Genomic DNA, 24,067 nt, shown 5'->3' with positions numbered 1-24,067 from the left:
ATCTACCCTCCCTACTGCACCTAGCTGCTCTACCATCTCTCCACCTCGTCCCTGCATGCTCCCACATGCAGCACTGTACCATCCTCTATCCCTAACCTGGTGTCCTTCCCCTCCCCGTCCCAGAATTGTCCCTACCCCACCACCTAGTTGCCTCTCCCATCATGTGCTGTTGCTCACAGTCTGGCTTCAGCTGCCAGAGACTGTGTGGTCGTGTGTGTGATTTCCATTTTCAATGAAGGCCTTGTTGGCGGAAAGCTACTTTCTGAAAATCTTTTATATATAATCTTGAAGCCATTGTCTTCATTATATTGGGCTGTAAACAGATGGAGAGGGGCCTACATAATTTAGCAGGCCTGTATATGAGCACCACTTTCACCACATACTTCATCAATGATCTCAAATCTTCTGGCACATGGCACACTCCAAAATAAGAGCGCATAATGATGATCTAGTATGGAGGGTGACTGCCCAGTTAAAAACTGATTCCCTGAGGGAAACGTATAAACACAATATTACCTAGCCTATTTTAGACTGTCAAATAAGTAATAGGCAAAGAAGAATGGTCAAACATGCCATTCATAACAATGTGACAACAGATATTCACAGGTGGTCACCTTAAAACTGTCATGGTATGTACGTCATCATCCCCCCCAAGCTTAGCAACTGTGTTTTCCCATTTTATCACTGATACAAAATTTGGCTTCCCCTGTGAACCAATGATCTTGCCGTGGTGATGTGGCTTTGGTGGCCCAATGGTACATATACCTGTACTGTAGGTACAATCACAACAGGGGAGTTTCTGTTGAGAGGTCAGACAAGTTTGTGGTTCATCAGCCTTTTTAGCAGCTGCAGGAGCAAGTCTGTATGATTGACCGAACTGGCCTTGTAACACCAGCCAACACTGACTTGCTCTCCTGATACCTTGAACAGCTGAAAGCAAAGGGAAACTACAGCCACCGTTTTTCTTGAAAGCATACAGCTGTACTGTGAAGTTAAATGATGATGGCATACTCTTGCGTAACATATTCCAGAGGTAAAATCGACCCCCATTCAGATCTCTGAACAAGGGAATATTGAGGAGGATGCCATCAACAGAAAGAACAAAACTGGCATTCTGTGTGTCGGAGTGTGAGACGTTAGGTCCCTTAATTAATCAAAGAAGTTAGAAAATATAAAACAGAAAATGGATAGGTTGAAGACAGATATAGTGGGAGTTAGTGACGTTTTGTGTCATTAGGGAAAGACCTCTGGTCAGATGTGTACAGGGCTATAAATACAAAATCAAAATGTGACAATCCAGGAGTAGATAGCACGATGACTAAGAAAAGAGGAATGTGGGTAAATTGCTATGAACAGCATAGTGAACACATTATTGTAGCCAAGAAAGACCTGAAACCAACACACACTGCAGCAGTATAAGTTTATATGCCAACTAACTCCACAGACAATGAAGAGATTAAATGAATGTATGATGAGATAAAAAAAATTATCCTGATAGTTAAGGCAGAGGAAAATTTAATTGTGATGACAGACTGGAAATGAAGGGTTGGTAAAGGAAGAGAAATAAAAATAATAAAAGGATATCAACAAGGGTGAAAGGAATGAAAGAGGCTGCCTACTAGAATTTTGCACACAATAATTTAATTGCTCTATAAACTTTCCTGGCACAGTAACTAACGATATTCATATCGGGTCTCCTGCCAGAACATTTCATCATCTAGACAGAATACTTCGGCCGTCCGCCTGGCCGCCATCTTCAGGTGAGTAAGCCGTCGCACTAACTCATTGGAACTGAAATCAAACCGCAGTGATGGCTCTTTTATACACTGCCTCTGTCCATTGTGCATGTGCGAACATAACTGCCCTGTAGCAAAAAGCACGACAGTGCACCAGTACTGAAAACTCATGGAAACGATAAATCGAGACATTGTTGACACCTTTCAATGACCAAAGCAAAGACCATTGTTTTTTAATGTCAAACAAAACAGAGTTTTAACTCTCACTTAAAGGATAGTCCTTACCTCTGTTTATAATGTTGTCAGATAGCTGGATTTCAATAGCTTATTTATCTACACAGCCCCAAAAACACGACACAGGGGCAACCCCTTGTGTCTCATCGTACAACATTTTATGTCCTTCAGTAAGACAATGTTTTGCAACTGTAGATTTTTCTGGCTGAAATAAAAACATGTGGTGATGGCACTCCACACACCGATCATGGATCGTATGAACCATTTGTCCAATACAGGCTTTCCCACAATGGCAGGAAATTTTGTGGACACCAGGGTTCCTCAAACCCATATCGTCCTTCACTGAGCCCAGCAGCACTCTAGTCTTAGCTGGTGGACAGAATACATTTTTAATATGAAATTCTTTGAAATTCTTCCTATTTTTGAAGATATTCTTCCCACAAAAGAAAGGAATGCCACAGATTTGCTTGTATCTTCTGTTGGTTCCCGCGAAGATCCAATCTGTACAGCATGACGGATATGATTGTAGGTGAAGCCATTCTGCTTCAACGCTGCATTTAGATGATCCATTTCCTGTGTCAAATTATTTGCATCTGAGAAGGCATTAGCTCTTTTTACCAATGTACATAGAACCCCTTTGCATTGGTGCAATGGGTGACAACTGGATGCATGAAGAGAGATAAGGGGTATCCTTTAAGTAAGAGTTGGAACTCTGTTTTGTTTGACATTAAAAAACAATGATCTTCGTTTTGATCAACAATAGGTGTCAACAAGGGTTGATATCAATTTATCATTTCCGTGTGTTTTCACCACCAGTTCACTGTCGTACTTTGTGCTAGAGGGTAATCATGTTGGCGCATGTGGGGTGGAATCTACAGGCAGTGTATAAAGGAGCTGCCGCTGCACTTTGATTTCAGTTCCAGCGAGTTAGTGAACAGCTTAAGCACACGAAGATGGCAGCCAGGTGGGCCACCAAAATATTGTGTATGACGTTATGTTCCATCCGGAGCCCAAGTATGAATATCAGTATAATTTAATCATTGTTAACCTTCAGATTAAGAATCATAAAACAATGTTGTACACATGGGAGAGACCCAGAGACACCAGAATGTTTCACATTGATTCCATAACGGTAGAAAAGAGATTTTGAAACCAGAATTTAAATTTCCAGGGGCAGATGTGGACTCCGGCCATAATTTGTTGATTATGGCTGTAGACTAAACTGAAAAAGTTGCAAAAAGCCACGAAATCAAGGAGATGCAACATGGTTGAAGTGAAAGGAACAGAGGTTGTTGAGAGTTTCAGAGAAAGTTTTACGCAACAACTGACTGAAACAGAGAAAGAAATACAGTACAAGACCAACACAAAACTTTGAGATATGATATAGTGAAGACAGCAGAGGATCAAATCAGTAAAAAGACAAGGCCTAGTAGAAACCATTGGAGATCAACGGAGATATTGAATTTAATTGATGAAAGCGGAAAATATAAATTTGCAGCAAATGAAGCAGGCAAAAGGGAATACAGCCACCTCAAAAATTAGATTGACTGAAAGTGCAAAATGGCTAAGCAGGAATGGCTAGAGGACAAGTGTAAGGCCCTGTTATAATTAAGGGAAAGACAGATACCATCTACAAGAAAATTAAAGAGGTCTTTGTAGAAAAGAGAAGTAGCTGAATGAATATCAAGAGCTCAGATGGAAAATCAGTGCTAAACAAAGAAGAGAAAACTCAAAAGTAGGAGGAGTGTCTAGAGGGGCTGTACAAGGGAAAGGAACTTAAAGACAATATTATAGAATGAGATGAAGATGAGATGGGAGATATGATACTGTGAGAAAAATTTGACAGAGCACTGAAAGACCTAAGTTGAAAAAAGTTCCCCGGAGTAGGCGACACTTCGCGAGAACTTCTGATATCTTTGGGTGAGCAAGCTGTAACAAAACTACTTCACCTGATGTGCAACATGTATGAGACAAACAAAATATCCTCAGACTTGAAGAAGAATGTAATAATTACAATTCCAAAGAAAGCAGGTGCTGATAGGTGTGCATATTACCAGACTATCAGTTAAATAAATCATGGTTGCGAAATAATAGCATAAATCCTTTACAGAAGAATGGAAAAGCTGGTAATAGCTGACCTCGGGGAGGATCAGTTTGGATCCTGCAGAAATGTACGAACATGTGAAAAATACTGGCACTATGACTTCTCTTCAAAGGCACGTCAACCCTTTTGCTCCTACAGACATGCTATGCTCTCTGCATTCCATGCTAGGAGTGGCTTTGTTGTCGCTGTACTGCTCGCCAAATGCTGTTACCTGTGCTCAGAGACAGCATTCTGGCCATTATGAAATGCTTACAATTCGATCTTAAGAAAACTATCCAGTGAAAAAATTTGATTTTTGGACATTGTAACGTCTGATATCTTTACCCGATAAAGGATTGAATTTATTTTCATTACTTGTCATAGTTACTGTGCTGTATCAAACTAACTAAAACATTGCACGAAATTTTAAGGAGTTGTAGAGGCAAAAATGCATTACATAAACTTTGCATATGGTTCATTTTATCTCATACTTAGCTGCTTAAGAAATGTAAATAAGACATCGAAATTTTATTTAAAATTGAGAAAAAAACAATATCTCATTTTGTTCTTGGGTTATTAATTTTTATATCCAGCTGACCCCCCATGAACCATGGACCTTGCCGTTGGTGGGGAGGCTTGCGTGCCTCAGCGATACAGATAGCCGTACCGCAGGTGCAACCACAACGGAGGGGTATCTGTTGAGAGGCCAGACAAACTTGTGGTTCCTGAAGAGGGGCAGCAGCCTTTTCAGTAGTTGCAGGGGGAACAGTCTGGATGATTGACTGATATGGCCTTGTAACACTAACCAAAACGGCCTTGCTGTGCTGGTACTGCAAACGGCTGAAAGCAAGGGGAAACTACAGCTGTCATTTTTCTCGAGGGCATGCAGCTTTACTGTATGGTTAAATGATAATGGCGTCCTCTTGGGTAAAATATTCCGGAGGTAAAATAGTCCCCCCATTCGAATCTCCGGGCAGGGACTACTCAAGAGGATGTCGTTATCAGGAGAAAGAAAACTGGCGTTCTACGGATCGGAGCGTGGAATGTCAGATCCCTTAATCAGGCAGGTAGGTTAGAAAATTCAAAAAGGGAAATGGATAGGTTAAAGTTAGATATAGTGAGAATTAGTGAAGTTCGGTGGCAGGAGGAACAAGACTTTTGGTCAGGTGAATACAGGGTTATAAATACAAAATCAAATAGGGGTAATGCAGGAGTAGGTTTAATAATGAATAAAAAAATACGAGTGTGGGTAAGCTACCACAAGCAGCATAGTAAACGCATTATTGTGGCCAAGATAGACACAAAGCCCATGTGAACTACAGTAGTACAAGTCTATATGCCAACTAGCTCTGCAGATGATGAAGAAATTGATGAAATGTATGATGAGATAAAAGAAATTATTCAGGTAGTGAAAGGCGATGAAAATTTAATAGTCATGGGTGACTGGAATTCGAGAGTAGGAAAAGGGAGAGAAGGAAACATAGTACGCGAATATGGATTGGGGGAAAGAAATGAAAGAAGAAGCCGGCCGGTAGAGTTTTGCACAGAGCATAACTTAATCATAGCTAACACTTGGTTCAAGAATCATGAAAGAAGGTTGTACACATGGAAGAATCCTGGAGATACTAGAAGATATCAGATAGATTATATAATGGTAAGACAGAGATTTAGGAACCAGGTTTTAAATTGTAAGACATTTCCAGGGGCAGATGTGGACTCTCATCACAATCTATTGGTTATGAACTGTAGATTAAACCTGAAGAAACTGCAAAAAGGTGGGAATTTAAGGAGATGGGACCTGGAAAAACTGACTAAACCAGAGGTTGTACAGAGTTTCAGGGAGAGCATAAGGGAACGATTGACAGGAATGGGTGAAAGAAATACAGTAGAAGAAGAATGGGTAGCTTTGTGGGATGAAGTAGTGAAGGCAGCAGAGAATCAAGTAGGTAAGAAGACTAGGGCTGTTAGAAATCCTTGGGTCACAGAAGAAATATTGAATTTAATTGATGGAAGGAGAAAGTATGAAAATGCAGTAAAAGAAGCAGGCAAAACGGAATACAAACGTCTCAAAAATGAGATCAACAGGAAGTGCAAAATGGCTCAGCAGGGGTGGCTAGCAGACAGATGTAAGGATGTAGAGGCTTATCTCACTAGGGGCAAGATAGATACTGCCTACAGGAAAATTAAAGAGACCTTTGGAGAAAAGAGAGCCACTTGTATGAATATCAAGAGCTCAGATGGAAACCCAGTTCTAAGCAAAGAAGGGAAAGCAGAAAGGTGGAAGGAGTATATAGAGGGTCTATACAAGGGCGATGTACTTGAGGACAATATTATGGAAATGGAAGAGGAGGTAAATGAAGATGAAATGGGAGATACGATACTGCGTGAAGAGTTTGACAGAGCACTGAAAGATATGAGTCGAAACAAGGCCCCAGGAGTAGGCAACATACCATTAGAACTACTGACGGCCTTGGGAGAGCCAGTCCTGACAAAACTCTACCAACTGGTGAGCAAGATGTATGAGACAGGCAAAATACCCTCAGACTTCAAGAAGAACGTAGAAATTCCAATCCAAAAGAAAGCAGGTGTTGACAGATGTGAATATTACCAAACTATCAGTTTAATAAGTCGCAGCTGCAAAATACTAACGCGAATTCTTTACAGATGAATGGCAAAACTGGTAGAGTCCATCCTCGAGGAAGATCAGTTTGGATTCCATAGAAATGTTGGAACACGTGAGGCAATACTGACCTTACGACTTATCTTAGAAGAAAGATTAAGGAAAGGCAAACCTACATTTCTAGCATTTGTAGACTTAGAGAAAGCTTTTGACAATGTTGACTGGAATATTCTCTTTCAAATTCTAAAGGTGGCAGGCATAAGATACAGGGAGCGAAAGTGTATTTACAATTTGTACAGAAACCAGATGGCAGTTATAAGAGTCGAGGGGCACGAAAGGGAAGCAGTGGTTGGGAAGGGAGTGAGACAGGGTTGTAGGCTCTCCCCAATGTTATTCAATCTGTATATTGAGCAAGCAGTAAAGGAAACAAAAGAAAAATTTGGAATAGGTATTACAATCCATGGAGAAGAAATAAAAACTTTGAAGTTTGCCGATGACATTGTAATTCTGTCAGAGACGGCAAAGGACTTGGAAAAGCAGTTGAACGGAATGGACAGTGTCTTGAAAGGAGGATATAAGACGAACATCAACAAAATCAAAACGAGGATAATGGAATGTAATCGAATTAAGTCGGGTGATGCTGAGGGAATTAGATTAGGAAATGAGACACTTAAAGAAGTAAAGGAGTTTTGCTATTTGGGGAGCAAAATAACTGATGATGGCTGAAGTAGAGAGGATATAAAATGTAGACTGACAATGGCAAGGAAAGCGTTTCTGAAGAAGAGAAATTTGTTGACATCGAGTATTGATTTAAGTGTCAGGAAGTCGTTTCTGAATGTATTTGTATGGAGTGTAGCCATGTATGGAAGTGAAACATGGACGATAAATAGTTTAGACAAGAAGAGAATAGAAGCTTTCGAAATGTGGTGCTACAGAAGAATGCTGAAGATTAGATGGGTAGATCACATAACTAATGAGGAGGTATTGAATAGAATTGGGGAGAAGAGGAGTTTGTGGCACAACTTGACAAGAAGAAGGGACCGGTTGGTAGGACATGTTCTGAGGCATCAGGGGATCACAAATTTAGCATTGGAAGGCAGTGTGGAGGGTAAAAATCGTAGAGGGAGACCAAGAGATGAATACATTAAGCAGATTCAGAAGGATGTAGGCTGCAGTAGGTACTGGGAAATGAAGAAGCTAGCACAGGATAGAGTAGCATGGAGAGCTGCATCAAACCAGTACCAGGACTGAAGACCACAACAACAACAACAACAACAACAACATCCAGCTGACTTTCACATTCTGAGCCGGCTGCTATGAAATACTTATCATCCAATTTTAAGAAAACTATTCTGTGGAAAAATTTGATTTTTGCACACGTTACGAACAGATGTCACTGGCCAATAAAGGATTGAATTTCTTTTCTTTATACATCACAGTTACTGTGCTGCATAAAATAAAGTAAAATATTGCACAAAAATTTTGTAGAGGTAAAAATGCATTGCATAAACCTCGCTACGGTTGACTGTAGCTCATACATCACCATGCATGAAATGTACGTAAGATATCAAAATTTGATTTAAAATTGAGAGCAGAACGACACCTCTTTTAGTTTCTGAGTTATTGGTCTTTATATCCGGTGGATAGATGGGTGAGACATGCCCACTTCTGTGCCTGTGCATCGGGAATCATGCGGTTGTAACAATTGTCAGATTTCGTAAATGGTTCAAGATATCAAAATGAGGTTTTCCAAATGATAGCCTGAGAAGATACATGTATGCCGTATGATTAATACGCAAAAACGTTTTTTATTTACCAAGATATGGAAGGAACTCGTCCACACCAGTGAGAGATCAGTGCGATGGGATGCATAAACATGTCAACAGTACTTCAGAAAAACACAAGGGCCATGGTTAACCATGTCCTCAGCACCTGCAGACTGGCAGGGCATGATGAGTTAACTTGTCCACAGCAGTTAAAAGGTTAAGAAAGGCAAACTTACATTTATACTATTTGCAGTCTTAACAAAATCTTTGGACAATGTTGACTGGAACAAACTCTGAAATTTTGAAGGTAGCAGGGGTGAAAATACAGGAAGTGAAAGATAATTTACAACTTGCATGGAAATTGGATGGCAGTTATAAGAATTGAGGGTTTGAAAGGGAAGCTGTGGTTGAGAAGGGAATGAGAGAGAGTTGTAGTCTATCCCTGGTGTTATTCAATCTGTATATTGCACAAGCAGTTACAAAAAATTTGGAATAGGAATCGAAGTCCAGAGAGAAGAAATAAAAACTATGAGGTTTGCCGATGATGATGTAATTCTGCCAGAAACAGTAAAGAACTTGAAAAAGCAGTTGAATGGAATTTACATTGTCTTAAAAGGAGGATATAAGATAAAAATTAACAAAAACAAAACAAGGGTAACAGAATGTAGTCGAATTAAATCAGGTGCTGCTAAGGGAATTAGATTAAGGAATGAACAGGCAGCAAAATAACTGATGATAGCCAAAGTAGAGACGATATAAAATGTATACTGGCAATGGTAAGAAAAGCGGTTCTGAAGTAAGCAAATTTGTTAACATCAAAAGTAGATTTAAGTGTCAGAAAGTTTTTCTGAAGGTGCTTGTTGGATGTGTGTGTGAATTCCTAAGGGACCAAATTGCTTAGGCCATCGGTCCCTAGACTGGCACACTACTTAAACTATACACACACACCCAGGACTTAACCTATGGCAGGAGGGGCTGCACAATCCGTCACATGATACCTAAAAACAAGTGGCCACTTTGTGCAGCAGTTGCTAGAGAGTAGCCTTATATGGAAGTGAAATGTAGGCAATAAATCATTCAGACAAGAAGAGAATAAAAGGTTTTGAAATATAGAGCTACAGAAGAATGCTGAATATCAGTGGGTACATCATGTAACTAATAAGGATGAACTGAACAGAACTATGAAGAAAAGAAATTTGTGGCACAGCTTGACTAAAAGAAGGGATCAGTTGGTAAGACACATTCAGAGACATCATTAATTTAGAACTGGAGGGCAGTGCGGGAGGTGAAAATTGTAGGAGACATCTACATCAACTTCTACATGGATACTCTGCAAATCACACTTAAATGCCTGGCAAAGGGTTCATCAAACCACATTCACAATAATTCTCTATTATTACAATCTCAAACAGCGTGCAGAAAAAAAGGAACACCTGAATCTTGCTGTGCGAGCTCTGATTTCCCATATTTTATTATGATGATCATTTCTCCCCTTATGTAGGTCAGCACGAGAAAACATTTTTGCATTCAGAGGAGAAATTTGTTGATTGAAATTTCATGGAAAGATTCCACTGCAATGAAAAACATATTTGTTTTAATGATTTCCACCCGAAATCCTGTATCATGTCAGTTACACTCTTTCCCCTATTTCGCGATAATACAAAACATGGAGCTCTTTTTTGAACAAAAGAAAGAACACAGAAAGTACAGCACAGTAGTTATTCATAGATAAAGAGGTTTGCACATGGTAAAAGAGCATAAAGAGCTGCAACAAATTAGTGTTCATAAAGAAGTGCAACAAATCTGTGTCCAGACTGACGACCATAACAGCATGGAATGTGGCCTTCTGTGAAGAGACTGTCGTATGAAAATTAGACTCAGATACATTCTGAGACCTAAAGGGGTCATCGTAGGGGGAGTGGGGCAGTGAGAACTGTAGAGGGAGACCAAAAGGTAAATGCAGCAAGCAGGTTCAAATGGATGTAGGATGCAGTAGTTATTTGAAGATGAAGAGACTTGCACAGGATAGGGCAGCATAAAAAACTGCATCAAATCAGTGTTCGAACTGAAGACCACAACAACAGCCTGAAAAGTGTCCTTGTGCAAAGAGGCTATCATATGGAAAATAGTCTCAGAACATTGCAACCAAAGCTCAGCAAAATGCTTCCACAACATGGGTGATCATCAGGCAGAGTAACAGCTATAAAACTTCATAAACAACAGCCTTCGTTATGTTATCATTCTGCTGACTTCTTTCGGCTCATTAAAACTATGTCTGTATAGGATTGGTGTCTTTCTCGGTGACTGAAGATGCGAATATTTTTCAATAATGATTTAAGCCCTCTTGTTTGTCAAAATTGCTGGTAACAATGTAGGTTACTTTTGATAGCAAGCAGCGACAAAAAGTGGTATATTGTCTTTTCACAATGCCTCAGCAATATTAGATGTCATAATAATGTCAAATGTGTAGTTTCATGACAGTTTGATTTCACAGCAACAAGAAATTTTCAAACTAAAAAACAGCAAGGTTTTCCTAAATTAACTTGGCAGGCAGCCCACACCGTTATTCCCAACAACTACCCTGGATTGCTGCTCATGACAGATGCAGGTGCAGCCTGCAGTCCGGAAAATTGGAAATTTGTGGTAAGGTCTTATGGAACCAAACTGCTAAGGTCATCGGTCCCTAAGCCTACACACTACTTAATCTAACTTAAACTAACTTACGCTATGGACAACACACACATCCATGCCCAAGGGAGGACTCAAACCTCCAATGGGGATGACAAGGCGCCTCAAACCATGTGGCTACACCACACATCTCCCGCAGCCCGGGCCTGAGCATTCACAGACAGTAGTTAAGCACCTGTGAGTCATGCTTGTATGAGTGCGTGTGTTTTCCTCCTTCTGAAGAAGGACTCTTTCATCCAAAAGCTAAAATTTTAGAAGTCTTTGCATTGTTCTACCTGCAACTCAATGCCTCCTCTATGTGGTGAGTAGAAACCTATCCTTTTCATATTATTGTTATTCTAGCCTAATATAATGACAGAATAACAACAATATGAAAGTAGACTGCTATTGACCATATAGTGGAGGCATTGAGTTGCAGACAGGCACAATGAAAAAGACTGCTACATATTTAAGCTTTTCTCCAAAAGCTTAAATGCATAGCAGGCATGTTCATTGTGCCTGTCTGTGACTCAGCACCTCCTCTATGTGGTGAGTAGCAATCTATCCTTCCCAGATTGTTCTTAATACAATAATAAAATAATCTAGAAATAAACAGTGTGAGTGTATTAGCATTAGTTGTAACTGCATTTTACTGAAGTAGCCTGTAGCAACCACTTCAGGCAGTTAATCAGTAATTTGACTTTTTCAATGTCACTGAAGGCTCCCCATTATGGCAGGGCTTATGGAACACTATGTGTTAAACAATGAAAGAGTGCTCTACCACAAGTAGTCTGAAAACAATGCTGAATGCACAAGACTGATTTCATTGCAGCCAGCAGCAATATGCACTGCAGCCTCTCTTGGGTAAAAAGTATTTTCACTCTGCTTACCTCAACTAGAATGAAGTGAACAGCTACATACCTCATAATCATAATAATGCACATGTGTTACACTAGAGTTACCTACAAACAAATTTATAGGTTCTGCTTTAAACAAAATTTTATAAGTTCCCCTTTCTAGCCATGCACACTGGTTTCAGAGATACACATCCTCATTCTTCTTCAGTTTGTTCCCAGGTATAATGTATTGTAGATTATTGTAGGTAGACTGCACAAAGTATTTTCACACTTTTACAAATGTAAAATAAGGGGAGTCCATAAAAGAATGTCCTAGATTCAATGGTATATTATAACAGCTTAATTTCACTATTGACAACAAATCATATGTTAAATTGAAGGCAAATTAATGTCATTTTTCTTACAAATGTTCAATATGTGCACCTTAAGTTAAACAACACACACCCAACCTAAAATCCAGTCCTTCCCACACTCTGGTTAAGAAGCCCAGAGTAATGAAAGCAATAGCCCCTGCAATTCTGTGTCTCAACTTTGGGAAATCCATAGGTAGTGGCAGAATGTAGACATAATCTTTTATGAAGCCGCAAAGTAAAAAATTGTATGAAGTGAGGTCAGATGAATGTGAAGGCTAGCAGAAATGAGTTCTGTTGTACTGAAGGTTACAATCAATCCAAAGGTCAGCAACTTTGTCATTCAACCACTCTTATACAAAAAGATGCAAATGGGGAGACCCTTCCCACTTAGATGAAAAGTTGCCTTGTCACTGAACACCACATGATCTAGAGCGTCATCTTTCCACTGTGACACTTCACCTAGAAATTTATAACATACACCATAGTCAACTGGCTTTAAAGCACACACCAACTGTAACCGGTACGGACACATGTGTAAATGTTTCCTTAAAACTGTCCATACTGTAATCTTTGGCATCTGAAGTTCAAGAACTGCTCTCCGAACAGACTTCATAGGACTATGAAGGCGAGATCCTCTGACACTGTCAACAGCTTCTTCAATCAAAATAATGTGCTTTTCTGTTCACACACACATCCAATCATTTCAAACTGATTATACCATCGGCAGATGTCTTTGGCCCATAGGGGATCACAAAAACTTTAAACAAAATGCATGATGAACTGACGTTACAGATTACTCTCAGAAATCTGCAGAATACAAAATGCTTGACGCTTAGGAATCACAACTTTGTGTACATGGTGTCGCAAGTGGGAAAACAACAACAAAGCAGTACTCACACATGTGCTTAGCTAAAACTGAGTTACTCTTTAATTGTGACCCTGAACCAACACTCTACTATGCTGTTAAAATTTATAACTGTGACAGTCTTTTATGGATACCCTATAATACGACAAACATAGGATGATGATAAGAACACTCTCTTACCTTCTTTGTGACAAATATAAGGACACTTCCTGATGACAGAAATTCAACAAGTGACCTCAAAAGCCAGTTCCACTTCGCAGCTCCAGGGGGCAATACTTTCACTACCTGGGTAACATCTGCGTTTGCTTCACCGACATCTCCCTGCATGTGACAAAAGAAAATTAAATGCAATCACTGCCAATACAGTTCATTTGAAGATTTTTTCACTAACCCCAAAAAAATTACATATTATTACTTCCTCCATGTTTCATTTCTGATTAAACTTAGCTATTATTATTCCACACAAAAGCTTCATATAACATTATTATGAAATGGACAACAAAAAACACAACAACAACAACAACACACACTGCTGAAATTATGATTGGCTGACAGGAAAACACTAGATTTTACACAGGATTTTCAAATTTCATGCCCTTCATAGCTCACATTCCATGAGGATTTGTAATTCTTTTTCCTTTTCATTTGAAGTAACATATATTTTTTGTTGATTTAAGGGGATAGTCCTCCCATGAACTTCAATGATTTACCTGACAAAAGTTGTGTCTGAAGGCCAAAGAACAAAATTGAAGGGCTGTGAAGTCAATGTAAGTCTGCAAGACACATGGGTAACAGAGTTCACCAAACTCATGATCGTCACATAGATAACGGGTCATTTTGAAGCTGTGTCTAACTTATCTGAATGAAGACCTGAATGAAGACCCTCGGGCCCACACATGCCTGCCAGGCCAGAACTTCAGAGAGGAGGGAGGAACTGTGGGTCCGGATATGGGCAGCAGTAAATGCAGGAGAGAACAAGGTTGAAGTCCATGTAAGAGCTCCAGAGGGCTCTTGTCACCAAACAGTGTCGCCCAGTATGAACACAAAATGTCGTGTGTCTTGAACATACTTCTTCATTTGCTGTTCTAATTGCCGAACGAACCTCTGTGGAGTGGCCACCACACTGAGCCCAGATGTCGCCATTGTGTCACTTCCAGTGTCCACTGCCTCACCAAAGTTTCCACCCACCGCAATCACTGACGACAGGGCCACTTTCAGCCTCACATCTGAGTTCCCGCAGACCGAGGGCTCCTGGAGGTGCGAGTCACCGGAGGGGGAGGGCGGGAGGCTGTAGAAGAGATGGTGGTCACACACCTCTCTCTCTGCATGGTGTGCGGCCAGGTGTAGAAGGGTTGTCACCCTCACCCCTGCCACCCCAGCAGGAGACGGATGTGATAAACTTACTGTTACCACTACCTTTTGCTGGCAGCCCCGCTCCAGATTCATACGCTGAGCCAGCCACATGCGCAAATGGCTGTGCCAGAACACCACAGATATTACTAAATGCACTGAACTAAGGCTCACCCACTGCAGATGCGGGGATAGACAGACACTGGAGGCTCCTTCATCAGGCTCCAGTGTGACTCTACAACTCAGTCTGCATGCGCAGACTAAAACTAGTGCCACCAGCATCAGTAATGCCTACACTTGTCTATATCTAGGACAACGTGAGCCTCTCAGTTTCAGTCTGTGCCCTGCTGTCAAGCATTACTTATAGTGCAGCACTCACGATTTGGACGTTGTTACACTAATGACCTTGTATCACCACCAGGCAGTTTCATATTATTGTAAATTGTGCCCTCATGTGTTGTAGCCTACTATTAAACAGATTATAAAAACTGGTGTTCATTTGTCTTGTGTGCCACAACAGAAGCAAATACACCAAGTTAATAAAAAATATGTGGAAGAGTGAAGTGAAGGTAATGTAGTTTTGCATCAATGGTCAGAGGCCATTTTACTAAGATGGAAGAGAATTTTCTTCTTTACAGGATATAGAAATTAAGATATTTTTTCAGCTTGAGTTTGTTCAGTAGTAAAGTGCAACACTTTTTGATGGTGCTCTGCCCTTGAAGAGGTAGTTTGTCAACATCAAATCATGAAAATAGTCATCACTTTTACTGCAAAATGAATCTCGTTCACCTTCTGTAACGCACTTTTGTCTATTGTCAATCAGTGTTTTAACTGCTCCTCTTTCTCTAGTTTGTGATGAGGAGGCCATCTACTATTACGGAACAGTAGGAAAGCTCACGGGCATTCTGATTAGACAAGTCCAAAAAATACTAAGCAGTGTCTATGTGCATGTGTTTCTTTTGGTGAATGGTTAACAGATGTAGCATCGATCGAGCTGATAGCATTGTCAAACGAAAAAGCATTGTGTATAATCTGGTAGATACATCTCGTGAATATCTTTGCAATATCAGTGAGGTCATGTAACTTAAACAAGACCCTATGAGTAAATCCCTGAAGCTTCATAATGCACTATCTCAAGAGAACCACTCCACAAAGCTAAAAGTATTTTTAGCACATTTACGACATTTCTGTGTTGAGCTGAGAAAGTTAGAATAGTCCTTGTATGCCAATAAATAATAGTTTTTTGTAGCAGATTACATGAACAAAGGTAAATAATTATGAGTGATGTTAATGGGTATATATTAACTCCGCATTTTCTACAAGTATTTGGTTTGTTTCAAGTATAACCCGAAAATTAATTTTAAGAGCAAGCAGAATGGAGGAGCCCAGGCTTCGAAGTTACGATGTGAAACCAACAGCCGCACTTACAGGCAGAGGTTGGGCAGATGGGGCTCAAAAAATCTAAGCCTTTATCATCTCAAAATATTTTTATTGTTTTTGGTCGAAATGAATGTTTAAGGAGGGTAATGGATAACTAGTTTCAAGATTTGAAATCAGATGTGTCATAATTAGCATAACTTCAACCATTTAAGTATGCAATTAATTGAAAACACTGGTATTTGATGTGCCATTTCAGACAGGACTACTGCACTGAAATACATTAACTTAAGCCTAACTGATTTCTCAGAAGATTTAAGGTGAAGCTTCTCCACAAAAATAAGATTATCAAAAACACAAACATTAAAATGAGGTCTTAATCAGTTTTGAATCAAACTAGGCAAAGAAAAATACTAAAACCTTTCCAGAACCACGTTTGTCTGTCAAAATAAGAGAATTCCATTCAGCAATGCCATGCTTCTGATACACGTTTGCTCTTGTAATGATAAATAATATGTGAACATACACAACATGGCTTGTGTTCTCTGCTATCACAGTCAAACATTTATTCAAGTGTGTGTGTGTGTGTGTGTGTGTGTGTGTGTGTGTGTGTGTGTTAACAAATTAGAATGTATTAGCTAAAATAACTTTTAAGTAAACATTCCTCTACAGAAATGGTGTTTTGTATTGTAAGATGTAGCAGCTCAACTCTACTAAATGTTTTAGTAGTTACATTAATTTCAAAGGTAGCTAAAAACATACAGACTACTTCAGAATTTTAGATCTGGCAGTAAAAACTGTTCACCAACAGAGAATAATTATAAGGGGATAAGACAACAGATAAGTCTGAAATGTCAGAAAACTGCATACCATTTTAAATTTTATGTCAGTGTGTTTCTAAAAAGTGACAGCACACATTATTTAGTGACTCGCCCTTGTACAAAGACCTGCAAACATAGCTCACACTATTAGAAAGTATATTATGAACTATATATACGCACCTGCACAATCCGTATTGGATCAGTGAGAACATCCCTTGCCAATCTCTCAACTTTCTTCTTGAAAGTAGCACTGAAAAGCAGTGTCTGTCTATCGGGTCGCACGTGGTTACAGATTGACCGCACCTGTGGCTCAAATCCCATATCAAACATGCGATCAGCCTCGTCGAGCACAAGAAACGTGACTCTTTGGAGATTTGTGGCTTTCATCTTGACCATGTCGATCATACGACCTGGTGTTGCAACCACAATTTCAGCTCCTTCCTCTAGGGCTTTTGACTGTTCCCACTTAGAGCCTCCACCATAACAGCAAACGACACGCAAGCCATACACCTTCCCAAAACGTTTGGCTTCGGCATATATTTGTTGTGAAAGTTCTCTTGTGGGTGCCAAAATAAGTCCCACGGGGCCTTCACCTGGTGACAGCTCACGCTGGTCGGCAACATGTACCAGCATGGGCCAGACAAAGGCAGCAGTTTTTCCAGACCCTGTTTTGGCAATCCCTATTATGTCCCTCCCTGCCAATGCGGCAGGAACTGCCTGGGCCTGAATGGGTGTCGGCTGAGTATATTCAGACTTTCGAACTGATTTCATCAGAGCTTCATCAAATCCGAAGTGTGCGAAGCTAGTCACTGGATGAGGTGGATCTGGACCCGTTACCTTAAAACAAAAAAATACATTGTGAAACACACAGGGATTGGTAAAGAAACTATTTACAATAAATATGGATACAGCAACAAAGAACTTTTCTTGAGTGTGACACATTGTTCAAAATAATGCTTTAAACAACTGTGTGAAAATAAATCTAGATTAACACATCAGAAACTCGATAACATTTTGATTCAATTGTGATTCTGAAACCCAGCAATGTTAAAAGTTTTGTTTTGGTTCTTGGTATTTCAGCTATTTGTATAATGCTAAAATAATATCAGTTTCAAAAGAGATAAAAAAAATTAATATCTAATGATAACCCTCGGACACCTCGATGTAAGAAGTTTGAGCTACCCCAAATAATGCATCTGAGGAAGCATTGTAACAACTAAAGAAACAATAAAAATGGTAAGTTGCCAGAGAAAAGGACTACTTGGAACAGGATGGTATCTACATTGCTCTAAGATAAACAGTAAAATGTTAATAGCAAAAGTACAGTTCAATATTTATCATTTCCTTTGCACAGTCGTTAAATTACACCTTGTAAATTGGCCCCTCTCCAATCAATTTTAAAATGAAGTGTGCATGAACTTAACTGTGATTCACACTGCATGGCTGAAAACAGAAGTTATGGGTACCTCAGCATTACATATTCTGGGCATTTATGGGAACATGTTTAACTGGAGTTTTCACAGCTGTACTACAAAAAGAGAATATTTATCTGTACAGCTAATAAACTCCTGCCCAGTGGTAAGTGATTATTGGGAATACATGCACATTTGTGCAAAACTGCAAGTAGAGTACTACAAATATGGGTTGCAACCTGAAAGTTGTAAGAGTCAAAGTTTGCACCCATGTGTTACAAGCTGTGGAACCAAAAATATTAAGTGCAAGCATGTAGTAAAAAACAGATCAATAAATGACAAATTGTAAGGATAACACAAGGCCATTGTATGTATGTTTCATTCACATGAATAAAGAATCCTCTTTCAAGCATGGTCAAACTTCTAGCAACAGAAAACCTCCACAAAAAAAGGACAAGACAATGAAAATCAGTGTAGGGAAGTGCCATGATACAGACTTACTTTACAGATTTATTTGTTTGTAGCTAGATATGCAGCTCCACATAAATCACCTCACAGTTAACATAAACAAGTGCATGCTATGCCACCCACCACAGCAAGTGCAAGACTGTATATGAAGAAAAACAAAAGTCATCTTTGAATTTTTTTATGTGTGTGCATGTCCTCAAATGGATTGTAACGGAGAGTACATAGTGAACCCTAATCATGCCCCACCCCCTTTTGCTTATTCTATTTGTAGGTGGTGCACAACACGGAAGAAATATTGGTGAAAACCATAAGTAAATGCCCAAATTTGTCTCATTTTTACATAATGGTAACTGTGCAAAAGGTGTGGAACATCCTGGCAGATTAAAACTGTATGTGAGACTAGTAAATGAATCTGCAATCTAGTCATTAGTTACGAGTGCTCTTGCGGCCTAAGCTGTTTGTGCACACCTAATGGCCCATCTTCACAGCTTCAAATCTATCAGTACCACTCACCAACTTTCCAAAACCGACAGGACTTCTCCTACATAAAGTTTTAGACTAGTCTAATCCAGGAAGAAAGAATATATGTTGCAGATAAATGGCCTAGTCACAGCCTACTGTGGTCAGAACAGGTAATTAGTAGCCTCAGCTGCAGTGAGGGGTGCTTCGGTAAACCATGGAATGTTGGGAGGATGGGGTTGGGGGCTTTCCTCCCACATCCTCAGCCTCTCTGTGATTGTAAATCTCATTGCTTTGCAATGCAGACATGGTAGTGCAGAGCATAGAAATTCCTTTAAATTAGACAATGTGGATATTTTCAACAGTGTGTGATTCATCTACTTTCAGTACACCCCAGTCTACCTTAGCTTTCCTGTCACTGGACTATTCACAGAACTGTGCATTGATAATTCTCTTTGTAGTTACCTTATGCAGCAGGGAATTCTGTACATTTTCATTCATCTTCTGCAAAGCAGAGTAGTTATTTTTATGACATGAAAAACCATTGCTCTTAGTGGCTCTTTATCAATATTTTTCTTCCAGTGATACAGAAGACATATCCATCAATTTACAGAACATTACGCATGTACTTCTGGCCATATTCCGCAAGGTGAGGATCACATATACTCATCCCTCACTCACTGTTTTAATTCTACCAATTTCTTGCTATGGGCGATAATTTTAATTCTTATGTAAATAATTGGTTATCTAAAAACTGTATGCTGCAGTATTTGGCACTTCTTATAACTGACGTATAGAAGAATGTAAGCTGATAGCTACTTTCTTTTTGGTGGGCTAAATGTTGCTCTTAATCATTTTCACTTGCATATTCACCTGCATCCCACATTATTATATTTTTAGTCACTTTTCTCTTTGACCTCATCGTGTTTTCACATCGATTTCAGTTCATTTTCGCCTTTCACTATTGACCCTACTCCCTCAAGTTTCACCTTGTTTCCCCGTACCTCACCTGTATTTTGCGCTCCCCCCCCCCCCCCCCCCCTGCAAGTATTTTTATTTAATATATGTATTTTTAACCTCCATCAAGGATCCTTGCTCCTCCCATCTGTACCAATACAGAAAAGCTTCCTTATCCCTAGCCAGAAACCAGTCCCACATACTGTTCCTGCATTGTTGGCTGGTTCATGAAATCCCCGAAATGGCCTTAACATCAAATTACCCATCTCCGGCTGCAGCCCATTCTTCCACAATGACCTCCATCTGTACAGTTTCTGCCAGTCCTTAGCCCTCATCAGCTTAGTCCTGCAAACCCTTTTAAATTAGGCCCAAACCACCTTGCAATTATCTCGTATCCATTTGTAAAGTTCTCCTGCTCTGCAGTCACAAATTCTTGCCCACCTGAAAGAAGAGCACCATGCACAATGCCACCTCAAAAGACCCTACATCCTATTCACCACTTACTCCCATTTTGGACTACCAGTATCCATCACTTGTACAACCGCCTCCAAACTTCCATCACATCCCCACATAGCTGACAAACCCTGCCACACAGACCTATTACATTTACCACGTTCTCAGAAACTCTCTCCCATGCAATACAGAATCCAGAACCTAAAGAGACCTCAAACATAGTCATGAACATTCCCTCCAAAAGCCTTAGTCCCATAGATGTATCTGTCCTCTTCAAAGGCCTTTCCTTTCGCCCTACTTCCAAGCTCAATCATCTGGATTTGTCAAAGACTTTCTGTCCTTCTGCTGGTCCCTACAGTGGAAACATTTTTTCCATCACCAATTCTACCAACCAGACTCAACTCAAAACCAATTTTGAAACCCGCCTGACTCAGTTCACTCCTCCATCCACCCTCATTGTCCCCACACCACCCCCCTGTTAACATTCCACAATTTCTTAACCTCAAACTTTGCCTTACCATCATTCCTCAAATCCTTCAACATGGAAGATAACATTATACTCACCGAGAAAAAACAGCAACACACCACCTAAAAACTGATCCCAACTTTATAATCCTACCTGCCAACAAAGACTCCACCACTGTCATCTAAAACTGCAGGAATAACCTGGCGGAAGAACTCTGCCAGCTGTGAGATTCTTCCACCTAGAAACCTTGCCACAGAACCCCTTTACAGAAATCCAACAGAATTTCCAATAGCTCCTCAAATTTTTACTCCCCTCAGTTTATCTCTCTCCTTACGCCTACCACTCCCAACACTCCTAATACATACTTCCTAAAGTTCATAAACCCAACCTCCTGGACACCCCATTGTGGCCAGTTGCTATGCCCACTGAGAGAGTCTCTGCTTTCGTAGACCAACACCTTCAGTCTATTACCCGCAACCTACCCCCATAAGCCATGACCTTGTCATCGGTGGAGAGGCTTGCATGCCTCAGCAACACAGATAGCTGTACCCTAGATGCAACCACAACAAAGGGGTATCTGGTGAGAGACCAGACAAACATGTGGTTCCTGAGGAGGGGCAGCAGCCTTTTCAGTAGTTGCAGGGGCAACAGTCTGGATGATTGACTGATCTGGCCTTGTAACATCAACCAAAATGGCCCTGCTGTGCTTGTTGCTGGTACTGTGAACTGCCAAAAGCAAGGGAAAACTATAGCCATAATTTTGCCCCAGGGCATGCAGCTCTACTCTATAGTTAAATGATGATGGCATCCTCTTGTGTAAAATATTCTGGAGGTAAAATAGTCCCTCAGTCAGATCTCCAGGTGGGGGGATACTCAGGAGGACGTTATCAGGAGAAACACAACGGGTATTCGCGCATCAGTGTGTGTGTGTGTGTGTGTCAGATCCCCAAATCGCGCAGGTAGGTTAGAAAATTTAAAAAGGGAAATGGATATGTTACAATCAGATATAGTGCAAAACAGTGAAGTTCGGTAACAAGAGGAATAGGACTTCTGGTCAGATGAATAAAGGGTTATAAAAACCAAATCAAATAGGGGTAATGCAAGAGTAGGTTTCATAATGAGTAAAAAAAATAGGTATGTGGATACGTTACTACGAACAGCACAGTGAACGCATTATTGCAACCAAGATAGACACAAAGCCCACACACACAACAGTAGCACAAATCTATATACTGACTAGCTCTGGAGATGAGGAGGAAATGTATGATGAGATAAAAGAAATTATTTGGATAGTTAAGAGCGCTGAAAATTTAAAAGTCATAGGAGATTGGAATTCGATCATAGGAAAAGGAAGAGAAGGAAAAGAAGTAGTGAATATGGACTGGGGGAAAGGAATGAAAGAGGAAGCCGCCTGGTAGAATTCTGCACAGAGCGTAACTTAATCATAGCTAACACTTGGTATGATGAGATAAAAGAAATTATTTGGATAGTTAAGAGCGCTGAAAATTTAAAAGTCATAGGAGATTGGAATTCGATCGTAGGAAAAGGAAGAGAAGGAAAAGAAGTAGTGAATATGGACTGGGGGAAAGGAATGAAAGAGGAAGCCGCCTGGTAGAATTCTGCACAGAGCGTAACTTAATCATAGCTAACACTTGGTTTAAGAATCATGAGAGAAAATTGTATACGCAGAAGAGACCTGGAGACACCGGAAAGTTTCAGATTGATTACATAATGGTCAGACAGGGATTTAGGAACCAGGTTTTAAACTACAAGACATTTGCAGGGGCAGATGTGGACTCTGACCACAATCTATTGATTATGAACTGCAAATTAAAACTGAAGAAACTGCAAAAAGGGAAGAATTATGGAGATAGGACCTGGATAAACTGAGAGAACCAGAGGTTGTAGAGGGTTTCAGAGGGAGCATTAGGGAATGATTGACAAGAACAGAGGAAAGAAATACAGTAGAAAATGAATGGTTAGCTTTGAGAGATGAAATAGTGAAGGCAGCAGAGGACCAAGTAGGTAAAAAGACGAGGGCAAGTAGAAATCCCTGGGTAATACAAGAGATACTGAATTTAATCACTGAAAGGAGAAAATATAAAGGCACAATAAATGAAGCAGGCGAAACATCTAAAAATTGAGATTGACAGGAAGTGCAAAATGGCTAAGTGCAAATGGCTAGAGGAGAAATGTAAGGATGTAGAAGCATGTATTACTAGGGATAACATACATACTGCCTACAGGAAAATTAAAGATACCTTTGGAGGAAAGAGAACCACTTGTATGAATATCAAGAGCTCAGATGGAAAACCAGTCCTAAGCAAAAAGGGAAAGAGAAAAATGGAAGGAGTATATAGAGGGTCTACACAAGGAGGATGTACTTGACTGAGGGCAATATTATGGAAATGAACGAGGACATAGAGGAAGATGAGAAGGGAGATATAATGCTGCATGAAGAATCTGACAAAGCACTGAAAGACTTAAGTTGAAAAAAGATCCCAGGAATAGACAACATTCCATTAGAGCTACTGATAGCCTTGGGAGAGCCAACCATGACAAAACTCTTTCATCTGGTGCGCAAGATGTATGAGACAGGCAAAATACCCTCAGACTTCAAGAATAATACAATAATCCCGGTTCCAAAGAAAGCAGGTCCTGACAGGTGTGAAAATTACTGAATTATCAGTCATGGATGCAAAATACTAACATGAATACTTTACAGAAGATTAGATAAACTGGTAGAAGCCAACCTCTGGGAAGATCAATTTTGATTCTGGAGAAATAAAGGAACATGCAAGGCAATACTTACCCTACAACTTATCTTAGAAGATACATTAAGGAAAGGCAAAACTACATCTGTAGCATTTGTAGACTTAGAGAAAGCTTTTGACAATGTCGATTGTAACACTGTATCAAATTCGAAAGGTGGCAGGGATAAGATACAGGGAGAAAAAGGCTATTTACAATTTGTACCGAAACCAGACGGCAGTTATAAGAGTTGAGGGGCATGAAAGAGAAGATGTGGTTGAGAAGGGAGTGAGACAGGATTGTAGCCTATCCCCGATGTTATTCAATCTGTATAATGAGCAAGCAGAAAATAATAATAATAATAATAGTAAT

The 24,067-nt window shown here is 40.0% G+C and overlaps 1 protein-coding gene across 2 annotated transcripts in view; it reads right to left on the bottom strand.

Moving 5' to 3' along the window:
• LOC126475104 (ATP-dependent RNA helicase DDX42) overlaps positions 1–24,067 on the bottom strand; it is a 78,721-nt gene that overhangs the window by 36,784 nt on the left and 17,870 nt on the right. For both annotated transcript variants that reach the window (XM_050102683.1, XM_050102682.1), the window contains exons 5-6: positions 16,910–17,566; positions 13,362–13,502 (exon numbers count right to left, since the gene is read on the bottom strand). In XM_050102683.1, coding sequence (XP_049958640.1) covers positions 13,362–13,502; positions 16,910–17,566 — 798 coding nt within the window. The remainder of the gene's footprint in view (positions 1–13,361; positions 13,503–16,909; positions 17,567–24,067) is intronic.

The sequence above is a fragment of the Schistocerca serialis genome, chromosome 4 (assembly GCF_023864345.2).
Source record: "Schistocerca serialis cubense isolate TAMUIC-IGC-003099 chromosome 4, iqSchSeri2.2, whole genome shotgun sequence".
NCBI lineage: Eukaryota > Metazoa > Arthropoda > Insecta > Orthoptera > Acrididae > Schistocerca > Schistocerca serialis.
The sequence above is the reverse complement of the archived record's forward strand: the minus strand, read 5'-3'. Positions and strand labels throughout refer to the sequence as shown.